We start from the raw sequence: 20811 nt of genomic DNA, 5'->3' as shown, positions 1-20811 counted from the left end.
ACAAATCCCATGCTGTGCATGAAGAAAGGCTGCTTTTGTAGGGGTTTTTTGCTTTTGTTTTTTACTAAATACCTAGCGGTTTGTTATAAGTGCTGCATTTTAAACCCTTATTCTACTCACATCTTTATTAATAGAGTTTTATTCCTGCTCCATCCTGCTAAGACCAACAATCAATAAAAGAACAAACTTAGAATCCATACACCCATAAACTTTGGGAATACTCAAAATTGGAATCAGAATTTTGTATCTTGGTTCTGTCTTTGATAATGAGCCCAAAAGAAACCATAGGTACAAACGACCTGGACCCAGATCTCCCATTGAAATCAATGGGAACAGAATCAGAGCCCTGGTTACTGAGAAGGAGAAAGATCTTTTCTGTTCTATGTTGTTTTAAATATTAGTTTTCTTTAACCAGTTTTTTTGCAGACTATGAAGTGCCTAACTTCCAAAAGGACAGAATTTCACGAATTGAAATCTGGGTCATGGATGACATTGGGGGACCTGACTTGTAAGTTATAGGTCTTAAAAAAAACCCTAATCTTGGTTTTCCTGTTTTGAATCTGTTTTACAGTTTTCACTTTATTTTTCTCTATTATTATTAGGTTTTAGTAACACTAAAAATGTGTTTGATGAATTCCAAACACAAAAGAAACTACAGTGCCTTCCTTGGAGGGTGTACAGTCTTTTTAAAATGTAAAGTTGATGTTACCAGAATTAGGCACAAATCAAAACTAATGTAAAGTCCTAAATCTGCTGAGTCAGTAGGTCTGCGTAAGAAGATGTTATGGAAGCAGGCCTTAAGTGAAGGCAAGGCAAGTACAGGTTAGACTAAATAAGAACCATCTAAATCCCAAATCAAACTCTGAGATTTGAAAAATGTCTTTTCACTGTCCCCAGTGCATTATTTTTCAGTTTTACACCTCTCTACAGTCCATGGTTCTGGAAATTAGTAAAGTGGTGAAATGCCATAAGAAGGTCTCTTCTCATAGTACTTGTGATCAATCCAACAACAAGAACTACTAGTAGTTTTGAGAGCCTGAACTTGGGAGATTTCCAGCCTGATTCTGCAATCCTGGGAGATTTAAATATTCATCAGCACTTTTCAAGAAGCTTATTTGGACCAAAACTCTTGATCAGCCATTACTGTTTTATTCAGTTAATTGAAGTAAATTTTTACCCAGCCACAGGAGTTAAGGTGGTCCGTTATTGGAGTTTAAGTCTGAATGTTCCTGTCCAACAGCAGGGGTTCTAAGTGATTGCGGAAGGACTCAAGTACAGCCTGTGGAGTCCAAAGGGGCTGAGGCCAAAGTTCCAGTTGTTGCAAAATAAATATAAAACACTACCACTGATGCAAGTGTATGGTGAATTCTGATTTGGTAGCATTTTACATCAACTTTGCACAGGTATAAATGAGTGTACAACATACAACGTACTGGAGAATCAGGCCCCCTATATTTGTATTAGTCCAACAGGCAGCTGGTGGTAGACTTGTTTTTCTAGGGAATTGCTGTTTGGTTGCAAGATACCAGTCTGGCCAGCTTGCTGAAATTCTCCTATAAACTACTATTAAATTCCCTAAAAAAAATCTGCTCCAGTTGTAGAACATTAAGGTTCTGCAATTAAAGCCCTAGCTGCCATAGCAATTGACACTATGGAAATTAGCAAAATAAACAGTTAACTAATAAAAGACTTTGTCAACAAATCTCTTTTTACAGGGATTCCTGTGGGAGAGGCAGTGTACAAATATTAGAAGAGAGACTCAAAACCATGGGTTATGACATCACCTGCATTGACAATTACAAGTAAGTGGAATTTCTTTAATAAATATGAGGTATTTGCTAGGGTTTTTCAGAAATTTTAACCTACTTCTACCCATGAGTATTCCCATACCGCAGACCCACTAATCTACTATGCTGTAGCTTTAGTAAGAAATTGACTTCTGGAAGTAATATTGCCACCTTCCTCAGCCATCTCAGCACACCTCCATTGATATGGCAATCATAGAGTTTGTAATTTTATTATTAAATGCAACAGTGCCCTCACTCGATATCAGACACAGAAGACGGCATGGTCCCTTCCACTTAGAGCTATCAGTTCAAATAGGAAATTAAAATCTGAATAACAGTTATACATTAATATTCCCTTCTCATGTCTGCAGAATTATTTATGGTAGCTGTATTTACTGTGATACCCAGAGCTTCATTCTAAATTAAATACCATTAAGAAGGGAAGGTTTAGGCATCCAAATTGTGCATCTTTTCATTTTATAACATCGTTCAATTTGTTTCACTTCCTCTTTTGTTTTGTTTAGTTTTCTTACTGAGTGATGCTAAATAAAATAATTTCATTACAGATCTGTACTGCTGTTAAAGTGCCTGGATTATCTTAATCACTCTGATTGTTCCATTGTTTCGTAAGTAAACATGGTAAATAAAATCAATCCAATTTCTATGCCATTAGAACCAAATGAATAATTCACAGCTAATAATTTATTCAACAGATTTCACCTGTCCTACTGATTGCAATTTGTCCATGACAGCTGTATTGAAATATATTATTTTGAAATTATTCAGGAAACAATTCCTGTTCTATAAATTGTGCGCAAGCACTTAGTTGCAAGTATCTGATATTCATAATTAAAGCAGTGTTGATTAGTTTTGATTGAACACACAGACCACATGGTATATTGCTATCCACTGATTGCATGAGCATAACTCTTAGAATCAAGTATCTCTTGCAAATGCTCATAGTTAGAAATGCAAAATTTGCTTTCCATGAACATTCTCCAATAAAATTGAGATCATAAATCAAATATAAGACTGCAAATCTAAATAACAGCACCTGTCCAATTATGTACAATGTAACTTTCAAGTCCCAATTTCAAGGAGGTACAGTATTCATATCCAAACATTCAGAGATCTTATATTTCACCAATATACTTTTATGAGAAACATATGGAAACTTAAGCATAAGTAGACACATTCATCTTTGCTGTAAGTCTAGCAAAGTACATCATAGATAAATTTAAGAAGAATTCTTTGTATTCACTACAAAAATGTTTCCCAACAAAGAAACACCTGAGGTTGAAAGGAAAAATACAAATATCTAGTGCTGAATTTGAGCTCAGGTGATTAAGAAGGCCATATCTCCTAAGTGACATATTTTGTAGTGATAATCCATTGGCCTAGGACAAGTATATAATATACAGAAATTGGGTTTGTACATCAAGCACAGAGTACATAGGACCATCTAGTGTTCAACATCACATGGCTCTCCCACCGTCAGGCAGCAGAGGAATGCTATTGCTTCTGGGTTGGGCACACTCTACCCTCTCCTGCATTGAATAGGTATTCCAAGAGCACTTCACTCAGCACAGGGAAGAGAAGGATACGCATGAGATTGCAGGGATAGTGCTTCCACGTGCCTTTGATATAAGATTAATCTTTAAAGCTCCTGTATCTTAGAGAAACTGGTAGTGGTGTTCTGCCCCAGCAGTGTTCTCTATTGGATAGCTTTTCCCTGTCTTGGCATGTGACAGTCGCAGGAGTGTTCCCTTTGGTTCCATCATCCAAAATTATGTCCTGGCACCAACCACTGAATATGTGAAAACAGCATTTGAGAGACAGCAAATGCTCACATCAATATGAGCAGATTGTGTTGAGGGAGCAGATCATGAAACCAACCTGTTCCAAGCTTACAGAGACATTTATTTATTGCTGTATACCATGTACAGGGTTGTAATATCGTATGAGCTGATGTGATTTAAAAGAAATGGATTTCTTATTCTCTGAGTGATTGCCAAGGTTTTTGCTCCTAAGTGGAAAATAAATTGTGATTGCCAGTCTCTACCCAAGTTGTGAAACCCACAGCCCCAAAAAGCCAGTAATTTTCTGAACAAACTGACAATATTAGCTAGCTGGAGAAATCTGAGCTTAACAGGGCTTTTCTTTTGGATGCTCTGAGTTCCTAATGGATGATTTAAGAATATAAGAATGGCTAGACTGGGTCAGACCAGTGGTCCATCTAGCCTAGTATCCTGTCTTTTGACAGGGGCCAACGCCAGGTGCTTCAGAGGGAATGAACAAAACAAGTTCAACTGATCCATCCCATTGCCCATTCCCAGCTTCTGTCAAACAAATTCTAGGGACACTTCTGAGCATGGTTTTGCATCCCTGCCTATCCTGACTAATAGCCATTGATGGACTTATCCCCCATGAACTTATCTAGTTCTTTTTTGAACCTATTTATAGTCATGGCCTTCACAACATCTGGCAAAGAGTTCCACAAGTTGACTATGGGTTGTTCATGCAAATACTTCCTTTTGTTTGTTTTAAACCTGCTGCCTGTTAATTTCATTTGGTGACCCCTAGTTCTTGTGTTAAGAGAAGGAGTAAATAACACTTCCTTATTTAATTTCTCCACAGCAGTCATGATTTTAAAGACCTCTATCATATCCCCTCTTAGTCATCTCTTTTCCAAGCTGAAAGGTCCCAGTCTTATTAATTTCTCCTCATATAGAAGCCGTTCCATACCCCTAATAATTTATGTTGCCCTTTTCTGTACCTTTTCCAATTCTAATACATCTTTTTTGAGATGGAGAGACCACATCTGCATGCAGTAGTCAAGATGTGGGCGTACCATGGACTTATATAGAGGCAATAGGATATTTTCTGTCTATCCCTTTCCTAACGATTCCCAACATTTTTACTGCCATTGCATATTGAGTGGATGTTTTTAGAGAACTATCCACAATGACTCCAAGATCTCTTTCTTGAGTGGTAATAGCTACATATAAATGATGGGGTCTAAATTATAGTTGGGATTATGTTTTCCAATGTGCATTACTTTGCATTTATCAATATAGAATTTCATCTGTCATTTTGTTGCCCAGTCACTCAGTTTTGTGAGATCCCTTTAACTCTTTCCAGTCTGCTTTGGACTTAACTATCTTGAGTAGTTTTGTATCATCTGCAGATTTTGCCATCTCACTGTTTACACCTTTTTACAGATCATTTATGGATATTTTATATTTTGAACAGTATGGGTCCCAGTACAGACCCATGGAGTACACCACCTCTCTCCATTCTGCAAACTGACCATTTATACCTATCCTTTGTTTCCTATCTTTTAACCAGTTACTGATCCATGAGAGGAAATTCCCTCTTAACCCATGACTGCTTCCTTTGCTTAAGAGCCTTTGGTGAAAGTCTTAAGTACACTATATCCCTTGGATCACCCTTGTCCTCATGCTTGTTGACCCCCACAAAGAATGCTAGTAGATTGGTGAGGCATGATTTCTCTTTACAAAAACCACATTGACTCTTCCCCAACATATCAAGTTCATCTATGTGTCTGAAAATTCTGTTTTTTACTGCAATTTCAACCAATTTGCCTGGTACTGAAGTTAAGCTTACTGGCCTGTAATTGCCGGGATTGCCTCTGGAGCCTTTTTTTAAAACTGGCATCACATTAGCTATCCTCCAGTCATTTCTCTCTTCTCCACGGGTTTAGACCATATTACTCAAAGTCTTATGTTGTCAGTACATTCCTTAACTGAGGAAATCTGGATAGGAAACCTTTTGGAAACAGTGTCTTGTTCTTTTCACCTAAGGGCTGAGCATACTGTCTCTTCAGTACTACCTGTCACTGCAAGCATGGGACCAGCCACCTGTTCCCTTCTATCTGTCTCAGTACTTATATGACCACAATCACCACAGTATCTGAGTATGTCTGTATTAACAGAGCACCTTCCTTGTGCTGGCCCTGATTCTGCATGTTACTGAATGCCTCAACTCCCACTAACCTGCCCTGCAAGAATGGGTCTTACTTCCCCTCCTTGTTACATCCCTCCTAAGCTTTCTACACCTTCTTTTATATTCAGCTGTGTGTGATCATACTGAAATCCTGACGCATGCTCAACTGCTGTTCACATGGAACCTTCTCCACTTTGGCCTTCAAAGTTCTCATTTGAATATTTGCTACTACCACTGAGTTCCACACCTGTGGCAGCTCCACCACGGCCTGTGCCCTTGGCTTCAAGGCCCACCACAACGGCCTTCCTCTGCATCATTGCATAGCCCCCACAGCTCTCACCACTGGTGATGACTAGGAACAAGGGCATCCCATATGACACGCTGAGTGGTGATGGCTGCCCAGTTGCTGCTCCACTTGAGATATAAGTAGGCTAAAATGAGGGGGGAGGGATAGCTCAGTGGTTTGAGCATTAGCCTGCTAAATCCAGCATTATGAGTTCAATCCTTGAGGGGGCCACTTAGGGATCTGGGGCAAAAATCAGTACTTGGTCCTGCTAGTGAAGGCAGGGGGCTGGACTCAATGCGCCTTCAGGGTCCCTTCCAGTTCTAGGAGATAGGTATATTTTTATTTATTTATTTTTAGAAATCAAAGCAAAAAGATACTCCCATGGAGCTGTAACTTAAAAATCTGCAACAAATAACCTCCTCAGTGATCTTAGCTTCTTGTCCCCCCTGCAGAAGATCCACCAAGCGGATTGTGATTTGTTTGAATGCCTAGGCTATTAGAAATTTTTTCTGAGTACCTTTCCAGATTTTGTTAACTCCATGAATAGATCCCAATTATTAAATATGCTGATAATTTAATTTGACAAACAGCTTGTACAGAAATTGTTGTTTCACTATTAAAGACACATTCCAGTCAAGAGCACAACTAGCATTTTTACACTTAAAGAATAAACATTGAAACTAGATATTTAGGTCTTTATTACAGGCTCTACTGCAGCCTCTTTTACAGTGGCTCAGTGCCATAAAGCAGCTGAACAGCTGGCTTAAGTGGTGTGTAGGTAATAACCTCAGCACATCGGTCAGGTAAAATGATTTAGGTGGCTTTATTCTGCACTTAAAATCCCTGTCACATAGGCATTCTGAGGGAAGTGGCCACTTCAGAGCAGGAATGACAGTGACCAGAGGCTGCTGTGTGGCACCACTCTAACTTACACTGAGGGCCGTGCTCAACCTCAGAATCCTGGAAGTCCAAAGGTGGATAAATGCTCTTTTACCCCTCTCCACACTTTGGCTGTGCCTCTTGTGAGGATCTCAGGCTCACATTGTCACTGAAATTGATCAATAGGTGGCGTACAAACATCAGCAGAAAGCACTCCAAATGCAGGCTGTTACTAAGGACATATAATTAATGCAGGATTCTGCGCACAGATTTCCTGTTTATAAAACCATGACAGCTGAGCAGCACTAAGAGTCATTTCAAGAGTCACTGTACAAAGATTTCTGGAACTGAATGTTCAGCTTAACTTTTGAACTTCAGACCTGCCTACAAAGCTCTGGTATTTAAAAGGACATGTACTTAGCATCCTGTTTTTCTTTTCTTTTCTTTTCTTCAGGTCTGCACCTTCAACACAAAGAGGACTTGTATCCCCACACAGAGGCGGCAGCTGGAGCAGACTCATTTATACTATTTTTGTAGCATTTGTTTTTGAGATCTGCTTTAACCCACTGAATTAATGTATGTAATTCAATCCTTCTATTTGCCTCCATTGTCTGTAAATTTGGCATTATCCTGTCTCTGAATGCAATTCCTCCCTTAATTCCTGTGATTGCAAGTCTGCCTATTATAACCTATGTAACATTGCCTTTGACTCCTCTGCTGCTGGAAGCTTCATCCATGCCTTCATCTCTCCTTATCTGGGTAACTCCCTCCTTGTCTGTGGCCTCAACCTATTCCAGTTATCCAGAATCCCATGATGAATGGTACTGCCCCTTTATTCACCTGTCAGGAACCAGGGCCACACCACCCCTATTCAAGGCTGCCCAGAGGGGAGGGGGCAAGTGGGGCAATTTGCCCCAGGCCCTGCAGGGGCCCCCACAAAAATATAGTATTCTATAGTATTGCAACTTTTTTTTAATGGAAGGGGCCCCCAAAATTGCTTTGCCCCGGGCCCCCTGAATCCTCTGGGCAGCCCTGCCCCTATTCACAAATAGCTTCATTGTCTCCCCACCCATTTTTGGATCCATTTTAAAACTGCCTTCTTGTTTTTTAAAAGGCTTCCTTCTGCCTTAGACCCTTGGGCTTCATTCTCCCCTGCCATGCACCTTATGTTATCTGCACCTCTTTGAAGTGAGTGCAGATGGGATGTAAAATGCTATTCCTTGTGCGAATGGGTAGCATCTTAAACTCACTTTGTACAAGGGTAAATAACAAAACTAGGAGTAAGGCAGTGGAGAATTTGGCCCATTGTTTTCACATGCACTATATCCATCACTATCAGAGATCCTCAACTGGTTGCTTCCTGGGAGAAGGGGGGATTGGATGGGGCAGGAGTCCTGGGGGGCCATCAGGAATAAGAGAGGGGTTGGATGGGGTCGCGGGAGTCCGGGGGCGGTCGGGGGGCATTGGATGGGGCAGGAGTCCCGTGGGGGGGCAGATAGGAAGTAGGGGCCAGGCCACGACCCACTCCCCTAACTGGCCCTGCATACAATTTACGAAACCTGATGCGGCCTTCAAGCCAAAAAGTTTGCCCACCCCTGGTTTAGAGTACTAAGTAAGTACTAACTGTCACAGTTTCAGGTAACTACACCTGTATCCTCCCCTCTGTGGTCCACCCCAGGAGTTCCCAGTCAGGTCTCAGGTCTCCAGGCATCACTTGTTTCTGGGCAGGGACCCTTGCCCCACTCCCTTCTGACCTAGGGTTTTAAAGGCTGAACAGCTCCCTGCCTTACACTGTGATATCCCCAGCAAGCAGTCTACCTAAAGGTCAGCGCCTGTGCTTTCCTCTCTCTCTTTCTGAGGGCTATCAACAGTATATTGTCAGCAGTTACGAGTTACTACACAACTCTTTCTAAGCAAGCACCTTTATTCTTAAAGGTAAAAGCATTACGGAGAAAACATATTAAAACAATAAACAGATTTAAATACACACTGAACATACCAGGCGTCACCCATCAGTCTTATGGGGCCCTAGTAGGCCAAAGTTTTTCCAAGCTTCAGCAACCATTGGGCTTGTCCATGGACAGGATGCCCTTTCCGTTTGCTGGATCAGAAAGAAAGTCCTTAGTCAGTTTAAATGCAGCCTTTTTATATCAAAAGCCCTTGCTTTGTCTGTTGGTCTCCAGAAAACCCAGTTTGAATTGGTATATGCATACCTCCCCAGCGGGAAGTACCTCTCTGGAGGTCTTTACTATCTGAGTGATTAAGAATATAAGAATGGCTACTGTCTTCCGACAGTGAATACTGGGCTAGATGGACCATCAGTCTGACCCAATATGGCCATTCTTATGTTCTTAATCACTCGGGTAGTAAAGAACCCCAGAAAGATGCCACTCCAGGGAGGTGTGCATATACTGGTTCAAACTGGGTTTTCCAAATTCATGTTAATCAGCCCCCACCCCATTGTTTTTAGTTCCTGGAGGAGCTGCAGTAACCCTCTCCATTCTGCTGGAGTTGCATAAGGTCCCTGGCCAACAGTGATATTTAAACCATTCATAAGCATACAATATGGTCCCCAAAGACACTGCATGGGGTTTCAATATCTGTCACACACCACATGCATTCCCCAGAAACCAGATGGGAGGTGGAAGTGAGAGGACCAGGTCTCAAGTTCACACCCAAAGGTTTTGGGGTGACAGGAGTAAGAGGGGGCATGTAAGAGCTCCCCCTACAGATCTGCCCCATAAGTTCTATAGAGAAAATACATGGGATGGTTGTCAAACAACTCTGTACAGATTTAGGAATGATGTATGCTGGCTTGTTAGCAGAATGTTTATTATATGAAAAAGCTGAAATGTAAAATTAGGAAAGGTAATAGCAGAAATGCCATCCAGGGTATAAGCTGTAGGTTCCCCTAGGATATTGGTCTAGTACCCACTAACTACTAGTTATGCCCACTTCTTTAGGGGGGTTGCAATATCTGTTATGTCTCCCATCTCCACCCATTTATTAATCTCCTATAATGAAATAGATATAGTCTCCCTCTCTCTTAACCCTACATATTTTTCTATTTAACACATTACTAAATTACTACTTTCATATTTAACAAACGTGGAACTGATTCTTCCACTGCACATTTCTGTCTCCTGTTAAGTGTAACCAATAAGATGAGGAAACCATTCAAAAAGGAGGCCAAAAAGCAAGGACAGTTTGTCAACCTCCCTGCACTTTATATGCAGCTAAAGTTTATCTTTGTCAGGTTGGCTTTGGAATGATGTACAGTCAGTGAAGTGACATGTGAGTGTCTCAACCTCCAGTGCACTGCAACTTGCAGCTGAACTGAGCAAGAAGGGATAGGATGGAGACTGTTAGAATAAAAGGCATAAAACTCCCATTCCTAAACCTGGCCTTTCTTCTAAGAGCAGGACTAATTTGATCTGTCAGAGTCTGCCCTCAATTACACCCATGCAATCCCCACTGAAATCAGTTGTAAAGGAAAGCCTATATGGCCTTCCTTTACAAAGCTGCTCTTCTCATATCAGTTCTACACTGATATAAGACCATTCACTTCAATCCAATTCCTCAACATATACACCAGCATAGTGAAATTTGGAATTTTACAGAAGGGAAAATAGACAGTAGGTTTTATTTAATAATATACACTGCATTTAAATACAGATGCTCCCCGACTTACGTAAGTTGAATTTTGCATAAGTCAGGAATGTATACAATTACGCAAAACAAACAAACAAAAGGTTTACAGAACTTTTTCCGTAAATCCGGATTTGCATAAGTTGGGTTTGCGTAACCCGGGGAGAGTCTGTAACAGATTTTGAAGTATAGTAGTTATCCTGATCTCTAGAGATTGAGATTATTATTTGTACTATGCCCAAGTCTGTCTTGGCATCTCACAGTACATATAGACCAGCGTGGTTCCAGCCACCAATTCTGTGGGACAGTGTGTTTTGCTGAGCTACAGCAAACAAGTAGCAGTAGTTAATGAAATACAGAGTGCAAACAGAATGCTACATACTGTATATTATAGAGAGAGACAGTGACATGAACTGCAGCTGGCTTCCTATCTTCCAACATGTCAACTGAAGACTGACCAAAAAAAAAAATACATCCAGAGAATCACTATTTTGAGGGCCTTCAATCTCAAAAAATCCAAACCCTTGGATGTGCTGCTGTTTGCTGAGTTCCTGGAATATTCCCATATTGAAGTAATGTGCCGCCTTTCTCCAAGAGTTTCTCTCACCTTTATTTTTCCTATCTTTTAGTGATAAGTGGCAACAGCCAAGCATCCCTTTCACTCCAGCCAGCTGCCTTCCCTCCTTGAATCCTCAATGCATTCTGCTCTCTGACCTTTCTCACTAAAGCTGGTATTTCCAGAAAGAAAGATGAATTCTCTGGACTCCCATTGTGAACTTGCTTTCAAGGCCCTCTGAGTATCACTCACCTGCATTGGGTTAAATAAGCAAATAGCTGCTAGGATGATTTTTAAGAAGAGCAAAGACAAGTAGACTATATGATGTGTCATATGGAAGAGAGGTTAAGGGTAAGTGTGACTCAGAGCAAGAGACTGTGCAAATATTTAAACATACACACAAAGGTTTATTTTATGCAGGTGAAGACTGGGGAAATCTCCTTTGCCAGGTGCCATGGTTCACATAGACTGTATTATAACCTTTCACTCAGTTTTCCTGTGGGCACCCCTTCCAAGTGTCAGGCCTTGTACTTCTCTCAGGGTGAAATCCTGTAATTCACCCCCACTCTTAGACTGGATCTCCAGCTTACAGAGCCTCTGTTTACCAACTCTGTTGCCTTAGCAAGCCTAACTGAGTTTGGGACCTGCCAGATACTTTCCTTCGGGGCCTGTGAACAGTATGAAGATGCAATGACTCAGAACAGCTTCTTTCAAACAAAGTATTTATTTATCCATAGACACATAAACAGAGAGGGAAAGGGTTAAAACAGACAGGCCTACATGCATATTGTTTCACATAAAATTTAGCCTTTCCTTCAAGACTTACATAGGCTCAACTTATGCCAGGTACCCCAACATCTGAGTTTGGAGGGTCATTGTCTCCCCAGAAGTCACTATCCCCTTCTGTTTTCCTCTCACATTTTACGGACAAGGATTTTAACCCCTCAAAAGACCTTTATTTCATTTTTTCCCCATTTGGATTTCCCCATTCTCTCTCCTCCAGGTCATCAGGCAGCCTGATGATCAGAGCTTGGTGGGGGGGCATTAACAGGAACTGACAATTGTATTGTCAGTTAAGCACCAGTAACTGGGCTATCTACAACAACTGACTTTGCTTCCTGTGGAGCTGTAAAACACACCCAAGACTGAGTCAATTCTTTGCACCATATGGCAGACAGAATTATCATAGTCAAATAGAGATAGGGATCCATAGTATTTATTTAAAAAAATACAGATCTCCCATTTTCTTCATACCATGTGTTTGCTAACAGTGTTTCCACAACCGTTGGAGGATAGGGTTCTTCTGAAGATCTAACCTTAAAAATCTCTGTCTGTTTCTCCATAACCAGGACCAATCTGCCAGACACAAGACATTGTTTTGGAGCAGACAACAACCTATAACTTTACAGCCATGACACCCGGAGATGCCTTAAGGCAGAGAAATCAGATTCCTAAGCCTGTGCACTTCAAGTTATACCCTCTGAAGCTTCTCCATCAGTCTGCTTAAAAATCCTATCACATTCACAGATACTCCAGGCCCAAACCCCACCCCTGTGCCTGGGATTGAAGAGAAAGAATTTTCATACACATATCAAACCATTTGAAATCTCAATGACTACTGCAAAAGGAACAATTACTCATGGATCTGTAACTCCTGAGTAAACAGCGGTCTGAAGTCTAACATTTGGATCTTTCAAAACACAGCAAAAATAACTAAAGAAAATCCTTTTTGTATTGCCTTTGTTACTATATTCTGAAATATATATGAAATATGGGCAAAATTCTCAGCTGCTGTAAGTTGGCATAGATCCATTGAAGTCAAGTTACACTGGCTGAGGATCTGGCCTATAACATCTCAGGGTCATAGTAGATCACAAGCTAAATATGAGTCAAGAGTGTAACACTGTTGCAAAAAAAGCAAACCTCATTCTGGGATGTATTTGCAGGAGTGTTGTAAGCAAGACATGAGAAGTAATTCTTCTACTCTACTCCGCACTGATTAGGCCTCAACTGGAATATTGTATCCAGTTCTGGGCACCACATTTTAGGAAAGATGTGGACAAATTGGACAAAGTTCAGAGAAGTGCAACAAAAATGATTAAAGGTCTAGAGAACATGACCTATGAGGGAAGATGGGGAAAAATGGGTTTGTTTAGTCTGTAGAAGAGAAAACAGAGAGGAGATGATAACAGTACATAAAAGGTTGTTACAAGGAGGAGAGAGAAAAATTGTTCTCCTTAACCTCTGCTCTGGGTCAATGGGAGTTGCTGGAAGCGGCGGCCAGTACGTCCCTTGGCCTGTGCCGCTTCCAGCAGCTCCCATTGGCCCAGAGCAGTGATCTGCAGCCAATGGGAGCTGCGATTGGCCGGACCAGTGGACGGGGCAGGTAAACACACTGGCCCGGCCCACCAGGGGCTTTCCCTACAGAAGCGGCAACCCCTGTTTGAGAAACCCTGTCTTAATCTATAAGAGGGTCACTAACTCTGAAAATTTAGGGAACCCTGTAGAGGCCAAACTCACCCTAAAATAACTCAGTAAAAGGTCAGTGGCTGTGACACTCAGGGTCCAGACACCCCAGGTGGAGAACAGGAGGTCTGAACCCCAAAGAATAAGCAACTGAATCAACTGGTGAAATACAATGTTCTTGTATATAAAGATATGTCAAGTAATGTCTTTTATGAAAGCTCGTAATGTTCTAAACCTGATGGTTATTAAGAGATGTATAGAGATTGTGGTTGTACATTTAAATATTTGTATAAATATAAAACTATGCTCATAATTTGTGCTGCTACATTCAGCTGCCCCATCTCACAACAGGAAGGTGGTCAGCCAGGCAGGGAGGGGCTGCCTCTCCTCCCAGAGGAGACTAACTGTAAGTACCTAGCATTGCACAACCCAGAAAAAGACAAGTGATAGGCCATTAAACACAATGGGAGAACACCCAACAACTTGAAAACCCAAAAAGAAAACCCCTGTCATGGGAAATTAAGAAATGAAGGAATTTCCCCCACCATGAATCACCACAATCAGAGAAAGAAAAGAAAGAAAGAAACAAACCACCCCTGCAAACCTTTTTAAAAGAAAAGGGGTTTGAAGTGAAGGCTACCCAGAACTGAGGGACAGTCTCAAAGGCAGGGGGCTGTCGGTGAACACTAACTCAGTGGTCTCCAAATTTTTTATGCACGAGATCACTTTTTGAATTTAAGATCAACCCAGGATCTACCCAACCTCTCCCTGAGGCCCTGCCCTGCTCAGTCCATTCTCCCCTCCCTCCATTGCTCGCTCTCCCCCATCCTCACTCACTTTCGCTGGGGCGGGGGGGGGGGATGGGGTTCAGGAGGGGCTGCAGGCTCTGGACTGGGGCCGAGGGGTTTGGAGAGTGGGAAGGGGGCTCCAAGCTGAGCCTGGGGCAGTGGTGCAGGAGTGAGGGGTGCAAGCTCTGGGAGGGAGTTTGGATGCAGGGGTCATATGGTCACACTGCACCTAATCTCATAGAATCCACTCAACATTTCATGAGTTTTACTTTTTATTAGTGTTATTTGTGGTTTATAGATACAAAATCCTTCAGGGATTGTCACAAATCAGTGTAACATTCTGAACTGTGGGGTCTGCATTGCCTGACCCTGGGGCAGGGGGTTGGGGTGTGGGAGTGAGGGGTGCAAGCTCTGGGAGGGAGTATGGGTGTAGGAGGGGGCTCTGGGCTGGGATGCATGAGGGGGTGTGAGGTGCAGGTTCTGGCCGAGAGGCACTAACCACAGGTAGGCTGCCTGCCTGCCCTGGCCCCACACCGCTCCCAGAAGCAGCTGACTGCAGGCAAGTCTCTGCGGCCCCTGGAGGTGATGGGAGCAGCAGGTCTCCATGTGCTGCCTGTGCCCACAAGTGCTGCCCCCTCAGCCAATGGGAGCTGCAGGGACGGTTCTGGGGGCAGGGGCAGCGTGCAGAGCCACCTCCCCAACAGGGGCTGCAGAGACGTGCCAGCAGCTAGCCACTACTGGGTGCAGCGTGAGGCCAAGGCAGGCAGGCAGCCTGCCTGAGCCCTGCTGCACTGCCGGACTTTTAGCAGCTGGAGATTGCGATCAACTGGCAGAGGCTCCAAGATCAAACAGTCGATTATGATTGATCTGTTAGTGATCACTGCTGTAACTCCTCTTAGGATATGCTGGGAAACTGAGCAAAGGCAATAGGCAACTTGTATTAGAAAAGGGATTTTGGTCTAATGTACAAATGCAAAACCTGTGGTTGTGTCTTTATGTTTATTTTCTGTGTAACCTGTATGTGTTTGTTTTCCCAAACTATTTCATCCTTGAATCTGTGCCCTTTCTATTAAAGAAACCTTTTCTTTATTTTTACCCCAAGCGAGTCTCTGTCATGCAAACTGTGTGCAGTGTTTGTCCCAATGTGAACTGATAAGTGGGAAAGTGGGAACAGAAGGGGAAAGTCCAAGTGTCTGGTATTTAAGAACATTGGGTGGATGGATTTGGGGGAGGCTCAGGACCGGAAGGGTTGTGCGGGTCATCCTCTAAGGAGTAACTAGGCTGGTGGTAACCAGGGTAGACTTTTCTGCTTACAAGCTGGCTATTGGTGTCAGGGCTTTGAGCCATAGCAGCATAGCATTAAGGTACCCAAGATTACAGGGCAGACGGTGGCAGAACCCCTTACTGGTGTGAGTGATCTCCACAACATTACCAAGGCATTACACCACTTGGGCCTATGAATGCAGTGACTTTTCCTTTCATATGCTGGTAATGGGCCAATCAGAAATGAAGAATAGACAATGGGATAGAAGACTTGCATTAATAGTACTACAATATCTATAATAAAAAATTCCAAACCCTATTGTTCTGTATTTTCCTCCCTACAAACTACATCTAATAATAGGGTTGCCAACTGTCTAATCACACAAACCCAAACACTCTTGCCCCGCCCCCTTCCCTGAGGCCCCACCCCACTCATGCCATCTCCCCCTCCCTCCGTCGCTCGCTTTCCCCCACCCTCACTCACTTTCACCAGGCTGGGACAGGGGGTTGGTGTACAGGAGGGAGTGTGGGGTGCAATCTCTGGGAGGGAGTTTGGGTGCAGGAAGGGGCTCAGGAAGCCTGCCTTACCCCCACTGTGCCACCGGACTTTTAGTGGCCTAAAATCTCCTGGTTTGGCTGCAGTAGCCTCCTGGAGGTATGGCCTCATCCCAGGAGACTCCCAGCGAAACCGGGAGGGTTGACAGCCCTATCTAATAAACATTTTTCTATGCCTTAAAAATGCCTGATTTTTCAGGGGTTTTACCCTCAGAAGATCATCTTAGTGTTCCTGGCAGACTAACCGGAGTAATAATAGTACTACATGCAATGTAAAAATACACCACTCTCTTGTAAGTGCACAATAACGTTTTTTCTTTGAAAGTGTTTTCTTCCCCAGATAATTACACATTCAAAAACATTGTCAATGTAACACTCAGGAGTAGATTCTGCTCTCAGGACATCAATGTAAACCAGGAGTAGCTCCACTGAAGCTAATGGAATTATACATGTATAAAATTAACAATATTGAAATCAGAGCCAGGACCTCCGAACATGCATGGCTGATATTTATTTACGCAATAGAAACACTGCTCTATTTAATTTAATAGGCTTTACCCAAATTATTTTTCTCAACCATTTGTTCTCTCACGTGACACTGCTAAAGAAAGAAGTTAGGTTAGGTTCTCTTTTGTCCACCCACACCCCAATCTAACAATGTATGCAGGACAATGAAAAGGTCACTGCCACCATAAAAGGAAAATGGTAACATTATTTGTCTTTGCTCCTTTCACGCTTTCCCCACAATGTAGCAGAATGCATAGAAAAGGGTAGCACACTGCAATCAGAATAGTCAATGTTTTACTGAAAAAAGGTAGGCTTTCTGCTGGTCTACATTCTATAACCACTTCCTCTGTCTAAAACTCTGGCAGCGCACGAATTAGCATGTACACCTTTCTTATCTAAGGTCAGGCTTCTCAAAAGGAACCAGGATGAATGGGGGAAAAAAATTGTGTAAATATCTCAGAAGCAAATATTGTGGCTTGTACTGTGGGAAGTGCAAATAATGAGTTTGCGCTGCCATTTTACAATTTAAATTGTATTTGTGACATCTGGTGATTGCAGCCTTCTGAACATAGCTATGCTGACCTAAGGTTTAGGGTTAGACCAGGCCTTAGTCTGGCAAGCTATTGGGCTCAGGGGTGTAAAAAATCCACTCCCCTGAGCTCCATAGCTATGCTGATCTAAGCTTTAAGTGTAGATGGAGGGAGGTGGAGTTCCTACAGTGATGGAATAACCTCCTTCCATTACCATAGTCTGTGTACTGTCTACACTATGGGCTTACAGTGGCATAGCTACAGTGTCATAGCTATGCTATGCTGCTGTGGTACTATAGCATAGACATGGCCTAAGACTTAAGCTACACCAGTTTTTGCCTCATCACTGTGGCACATTCTAACCTACATTCTAACAATTCTGTCTCAAGACTGGGGCTTGGAGCAGTCTGCGTGACATTTCCTGTTAGAACATGCACACTTGAAGAGGAGCTAAACACTGGAATACAAAGAATTATCATCCCAGAGTAATGTTGATGTGTACGGCTAGGAACCTTATATTTTACCATGTTGCTGAAATGTACCCTATATTCAAACATGATGTCTTATTCTAATCTCACTTATTGCAATGTAAATCAGGAATAACTTAAGAAAACATACTTTTTTTTCCAATGGAAGCTGAGATTTGTGTGTAATATGATTCCAGGAGCTGGAGATTTAAGCAAAACACCAGATATTGTGGAATTCACGATAAAATCACAAGTGTTGGCACCATAGTTATTTTAATAGGTTCATAACTCTGTCAAATCAAAGACTTAACATTTTTACCACAACATTCCAAGGCTTCTCTTCAGTGGGTACTATTTCTATATGATGCTATAGCTTAATACTCCTCACTCTTTCAGCTGTAGCACTGTCCAAGGTTTTTTCGAACGGGGAACTCTATTTCTTCTTTTTCCCCCCGCCTCCCCTTACCCCACTATCCTCCTACTCCAAAACTGTGGATGAACTGATTTTGCACAAACTTTCCACAGTAAGTCACCTGAAAGCATAGACACCCCTCCCCCCCGCCACCAGAACCTGAAATGTGACAGTTATAGAAAGTTGAGGGTGACTCAAAAACAGAAGGTTATAATGGAAACATTCACAAAACCTTAACTACTATAGCAACCACTGTTGTTTCATAAATAATTAACTAGATATAAATCAGACGCAAAATTAGTTACTCTCCAAAGAACACAGTAAAAGCTGAAATCAAGGTTCTACGATAAAGGCACAGTTTCAAGAACCTCAGCAGCAAAGGAAGCAAAGTTGATTTCCATTCCTGGCATGTGATTTAACAAATACTGTTTTTGTCGTTTGTTGCCAATAACAACAAAAGTGTCACTTATTCAGTATTCAAACCATGCTAAAAAAGCTAGGCCAGATTTACAATTACCCAACCAGCTTCTATGTACAACCAAGCAAATAGGTAAAATGCTTAGTTTTCCAAGAATTAAAAACAAAACGAATTACATGACAAAGGCATAAAGTAATGAAACACTGCAATGCTAGATTAGCGAACAAGGCCATCAAACCCAACTGCCTTGTTAATCTACAAACATTTATATGTTGTGCTTCACAAGGAATCTTTTATTTCAAGTCAATAGAGATAATAGCATAACCTTACTGTGTGTGCTTTTATTAACATAACATAGCATTTTGCTTCAGCATTGCAATATTTGGCATCCTGTTAGTGGGAAGTAGAAAATTTCTCTTTTAGATTTCATTTTTATTTAAATGAGCATTTTAAAGAAAAAACATGAAGAGGTTAATATATAGGACTATCAAAATAAGAGTGGGTGGAAGAGTATTGGGTTTATTATTTGTTCAGTCAGCATTGTGCTTGTGTAACCCAAAGTAGAACACAGTGTGTCTTTGTCCCCTTCTAGCGGCTAATTCACATATGGGGATAAAAACTTATTATAGCTTTCAGCTAATGGAGTTACTCTTTTGGTTCAAGCAGCTCACGCCCTTAGCACTGAAGGTCCTAGATTCAAACTCTGCTGACAACCAAAGTCCTGGGCCCTGTCCCAAGGAGCTTTCAACTGAAGTTAGACACAGACAAAGCAGTTCAGACTCAAGTGATCGTGCCCACTCTAAGCAGGTCATGACAGTGAGACCAGAGAGATGAGAACAGGGGCGGCTCTAGGGATTTTGCCGCCCCAAGCACGGCAGGCAGGCTGCCTCCGGCGGTTTGCCTGCGGAGGGTCCACTGGTCCTGCGGCTCCTCCGAAGCCGCGGGACCAGCAGACCCTCCACAGGCACACCTGCGGGAGGTCCACCGAAGCCACAGGACCAGCGGACCCTCCGCAAGCAAGCCGCTGAGGACAGCCTGCCTGCCGCCCCCCCGGCACCGGCAGAGCACCCCCCACGGCTTGCCGCCCCAAGCACACGCTTGGCGTGCTGGGGCTTGGAGCCGCCCCTGGATGAGAATTATCGAAGACAAATTCAATAATTGAAACTAAAATGATACTGTTGCACTGTAACCTCCACCAGCGCCAGTGGTGGCACTTGTCTCTCACTGGAACTGAGGATTCTGGCCTGGATTTTCAAAGGTGAATAGGTATATAAACACAGAAATATCTTAAGCCCTGTACCAGAGCCAGCCCCCTCCTGGGCAGAGATCACTCTGCAGCACTCTTGCCCCTGTTTCCTTCTCTTCAGGGCCCCTTAAGAACTGCACAGTCCACATTATTTCAAACAAAATAATTACCCCTTTTGGGTGGGGTCTAGTTTATTTAGTCTTGCACATAGTCCCCAGTGGCCCAGTAGGCGAAACCCCCTCTTGACTAAGGGAACCCCACAGCCCTCCTTCTGGGAGTTGGGCTATTCTTCTCCCTGGTCCCTTGCATTCACCCTTCACCAGTTCCACTCAGGTTGGCCACAAAGTCTGTTATGTAGAAAACTCAGTACAGTCTCTCCGTAGTACCACAAAACAAACACAAAGTATTTAACTCGTTTTTAAACTGGGCCGAGCCAGGCCTTGCTCTTCTTTCCTGCCTGTCATCCCTCCTCTGTTTCAATGAGCACTCTCAGGTTTTACTTGGCTGGAGCTCAGCCTTCCAGTCTGGCTTCCAAACACCCCAGGTATTCCCTACAAAAACCCTTCTCAGTTCTCACTCTCTGCAGCTTCCTTGTTGCTCTTTACACGGAAGCCTATGATCCAATCCAGGTATCTCTCTAGAAATCAGGGTTGACTAGCCACAGGCCCTCCAGTCTTTGTTATAGCCACAAATAAGAAGTCAGGAAAATTATCAGCACCTTTGTCATAGCAATACCTGTTTATAAAATAAAATAAATGCATTGCAGCACTGCAATGTCCATGAGAGGTACAGGAACCTTACCTGCATAGAACAAAGAACAAGAGTGATACAAGACTGCATAAAAGCATTTCACAGGTGCACACAACATCCACAAACCCTTCTGAAACCCCAGTAAGGCATACACACAGGCAGGTTTGCACACATGTACTCTATGTTCAGCTTCTGCCCACACACATACACCAGTGTCTGTGCATATACGTGTCTGATCAGATATTCCGAACCGATATCCATATAAAATGGGCTTTGAAAAAAACCTA

The 20811-nt window shown here is 42.6% G+C and overlaps 1 protein-coding gene across 3 annotated transcripts in view; it reads left to right on the top strand.

The window, feature by feature from the left end:
* LOC123372004 (ADP-ribosyl cyclase/cyclic ADP-ribose hydrolase 2-like) overlaps positions 1–13015 on the top strand; it is a 30569-nt gene extending 17554 nt beyond the window's left edge. Inside the window, exons 7-11 of one of the 3 annotated variants that reach the window (XM_045019926.1) lie at positions 416–508; positions 1716–1802; positions 2354–2413; positions 7373–7494; positions 12472–13015. In XM_045019926.1, the coding sequence (XP_044875861.1) occupies positions 416–508; positions 1716–1802; positions 2354–2413; positions 7373–7493 (361 nt within the window). In that variant the 3' untranslated portion in view covers position 7494; positions 12472–13015. Of the gene's footprint in view, positions 1–415; positions 509–1715; positions 1803–2353; positions 2427–7372; positions 8279–12471 lie in introns of those variants that run through there. The other 2 variants (XM_045019928.1, XM_045019927.1) reach the window with 2 other exon arrangements.
* The last annotated feature ends 7796 nt before the right edge of the window (positions 13016–20811 follow it).

This window comes from Mauremys mutica, chromosome 5 (genome assembly GCF_020497125.1).
Source record: "Mauremys mutica isolate MM-2020 ecotype Southern chromosome 5, ASM2049712v1, whole genome shotgun sequence".
In the NCBI taxonomy this organism is placed as follows: Eukaryota; Metazoa; Chordata; order Testudines; family Geoemydidae; genus Mauremys; species Mauremys mutica.
The sequence above is the reverse complement of the archived record's forward strand: the minus strand, read 5'-3'. Positions and strand labels throughout refer to the sequence as shown.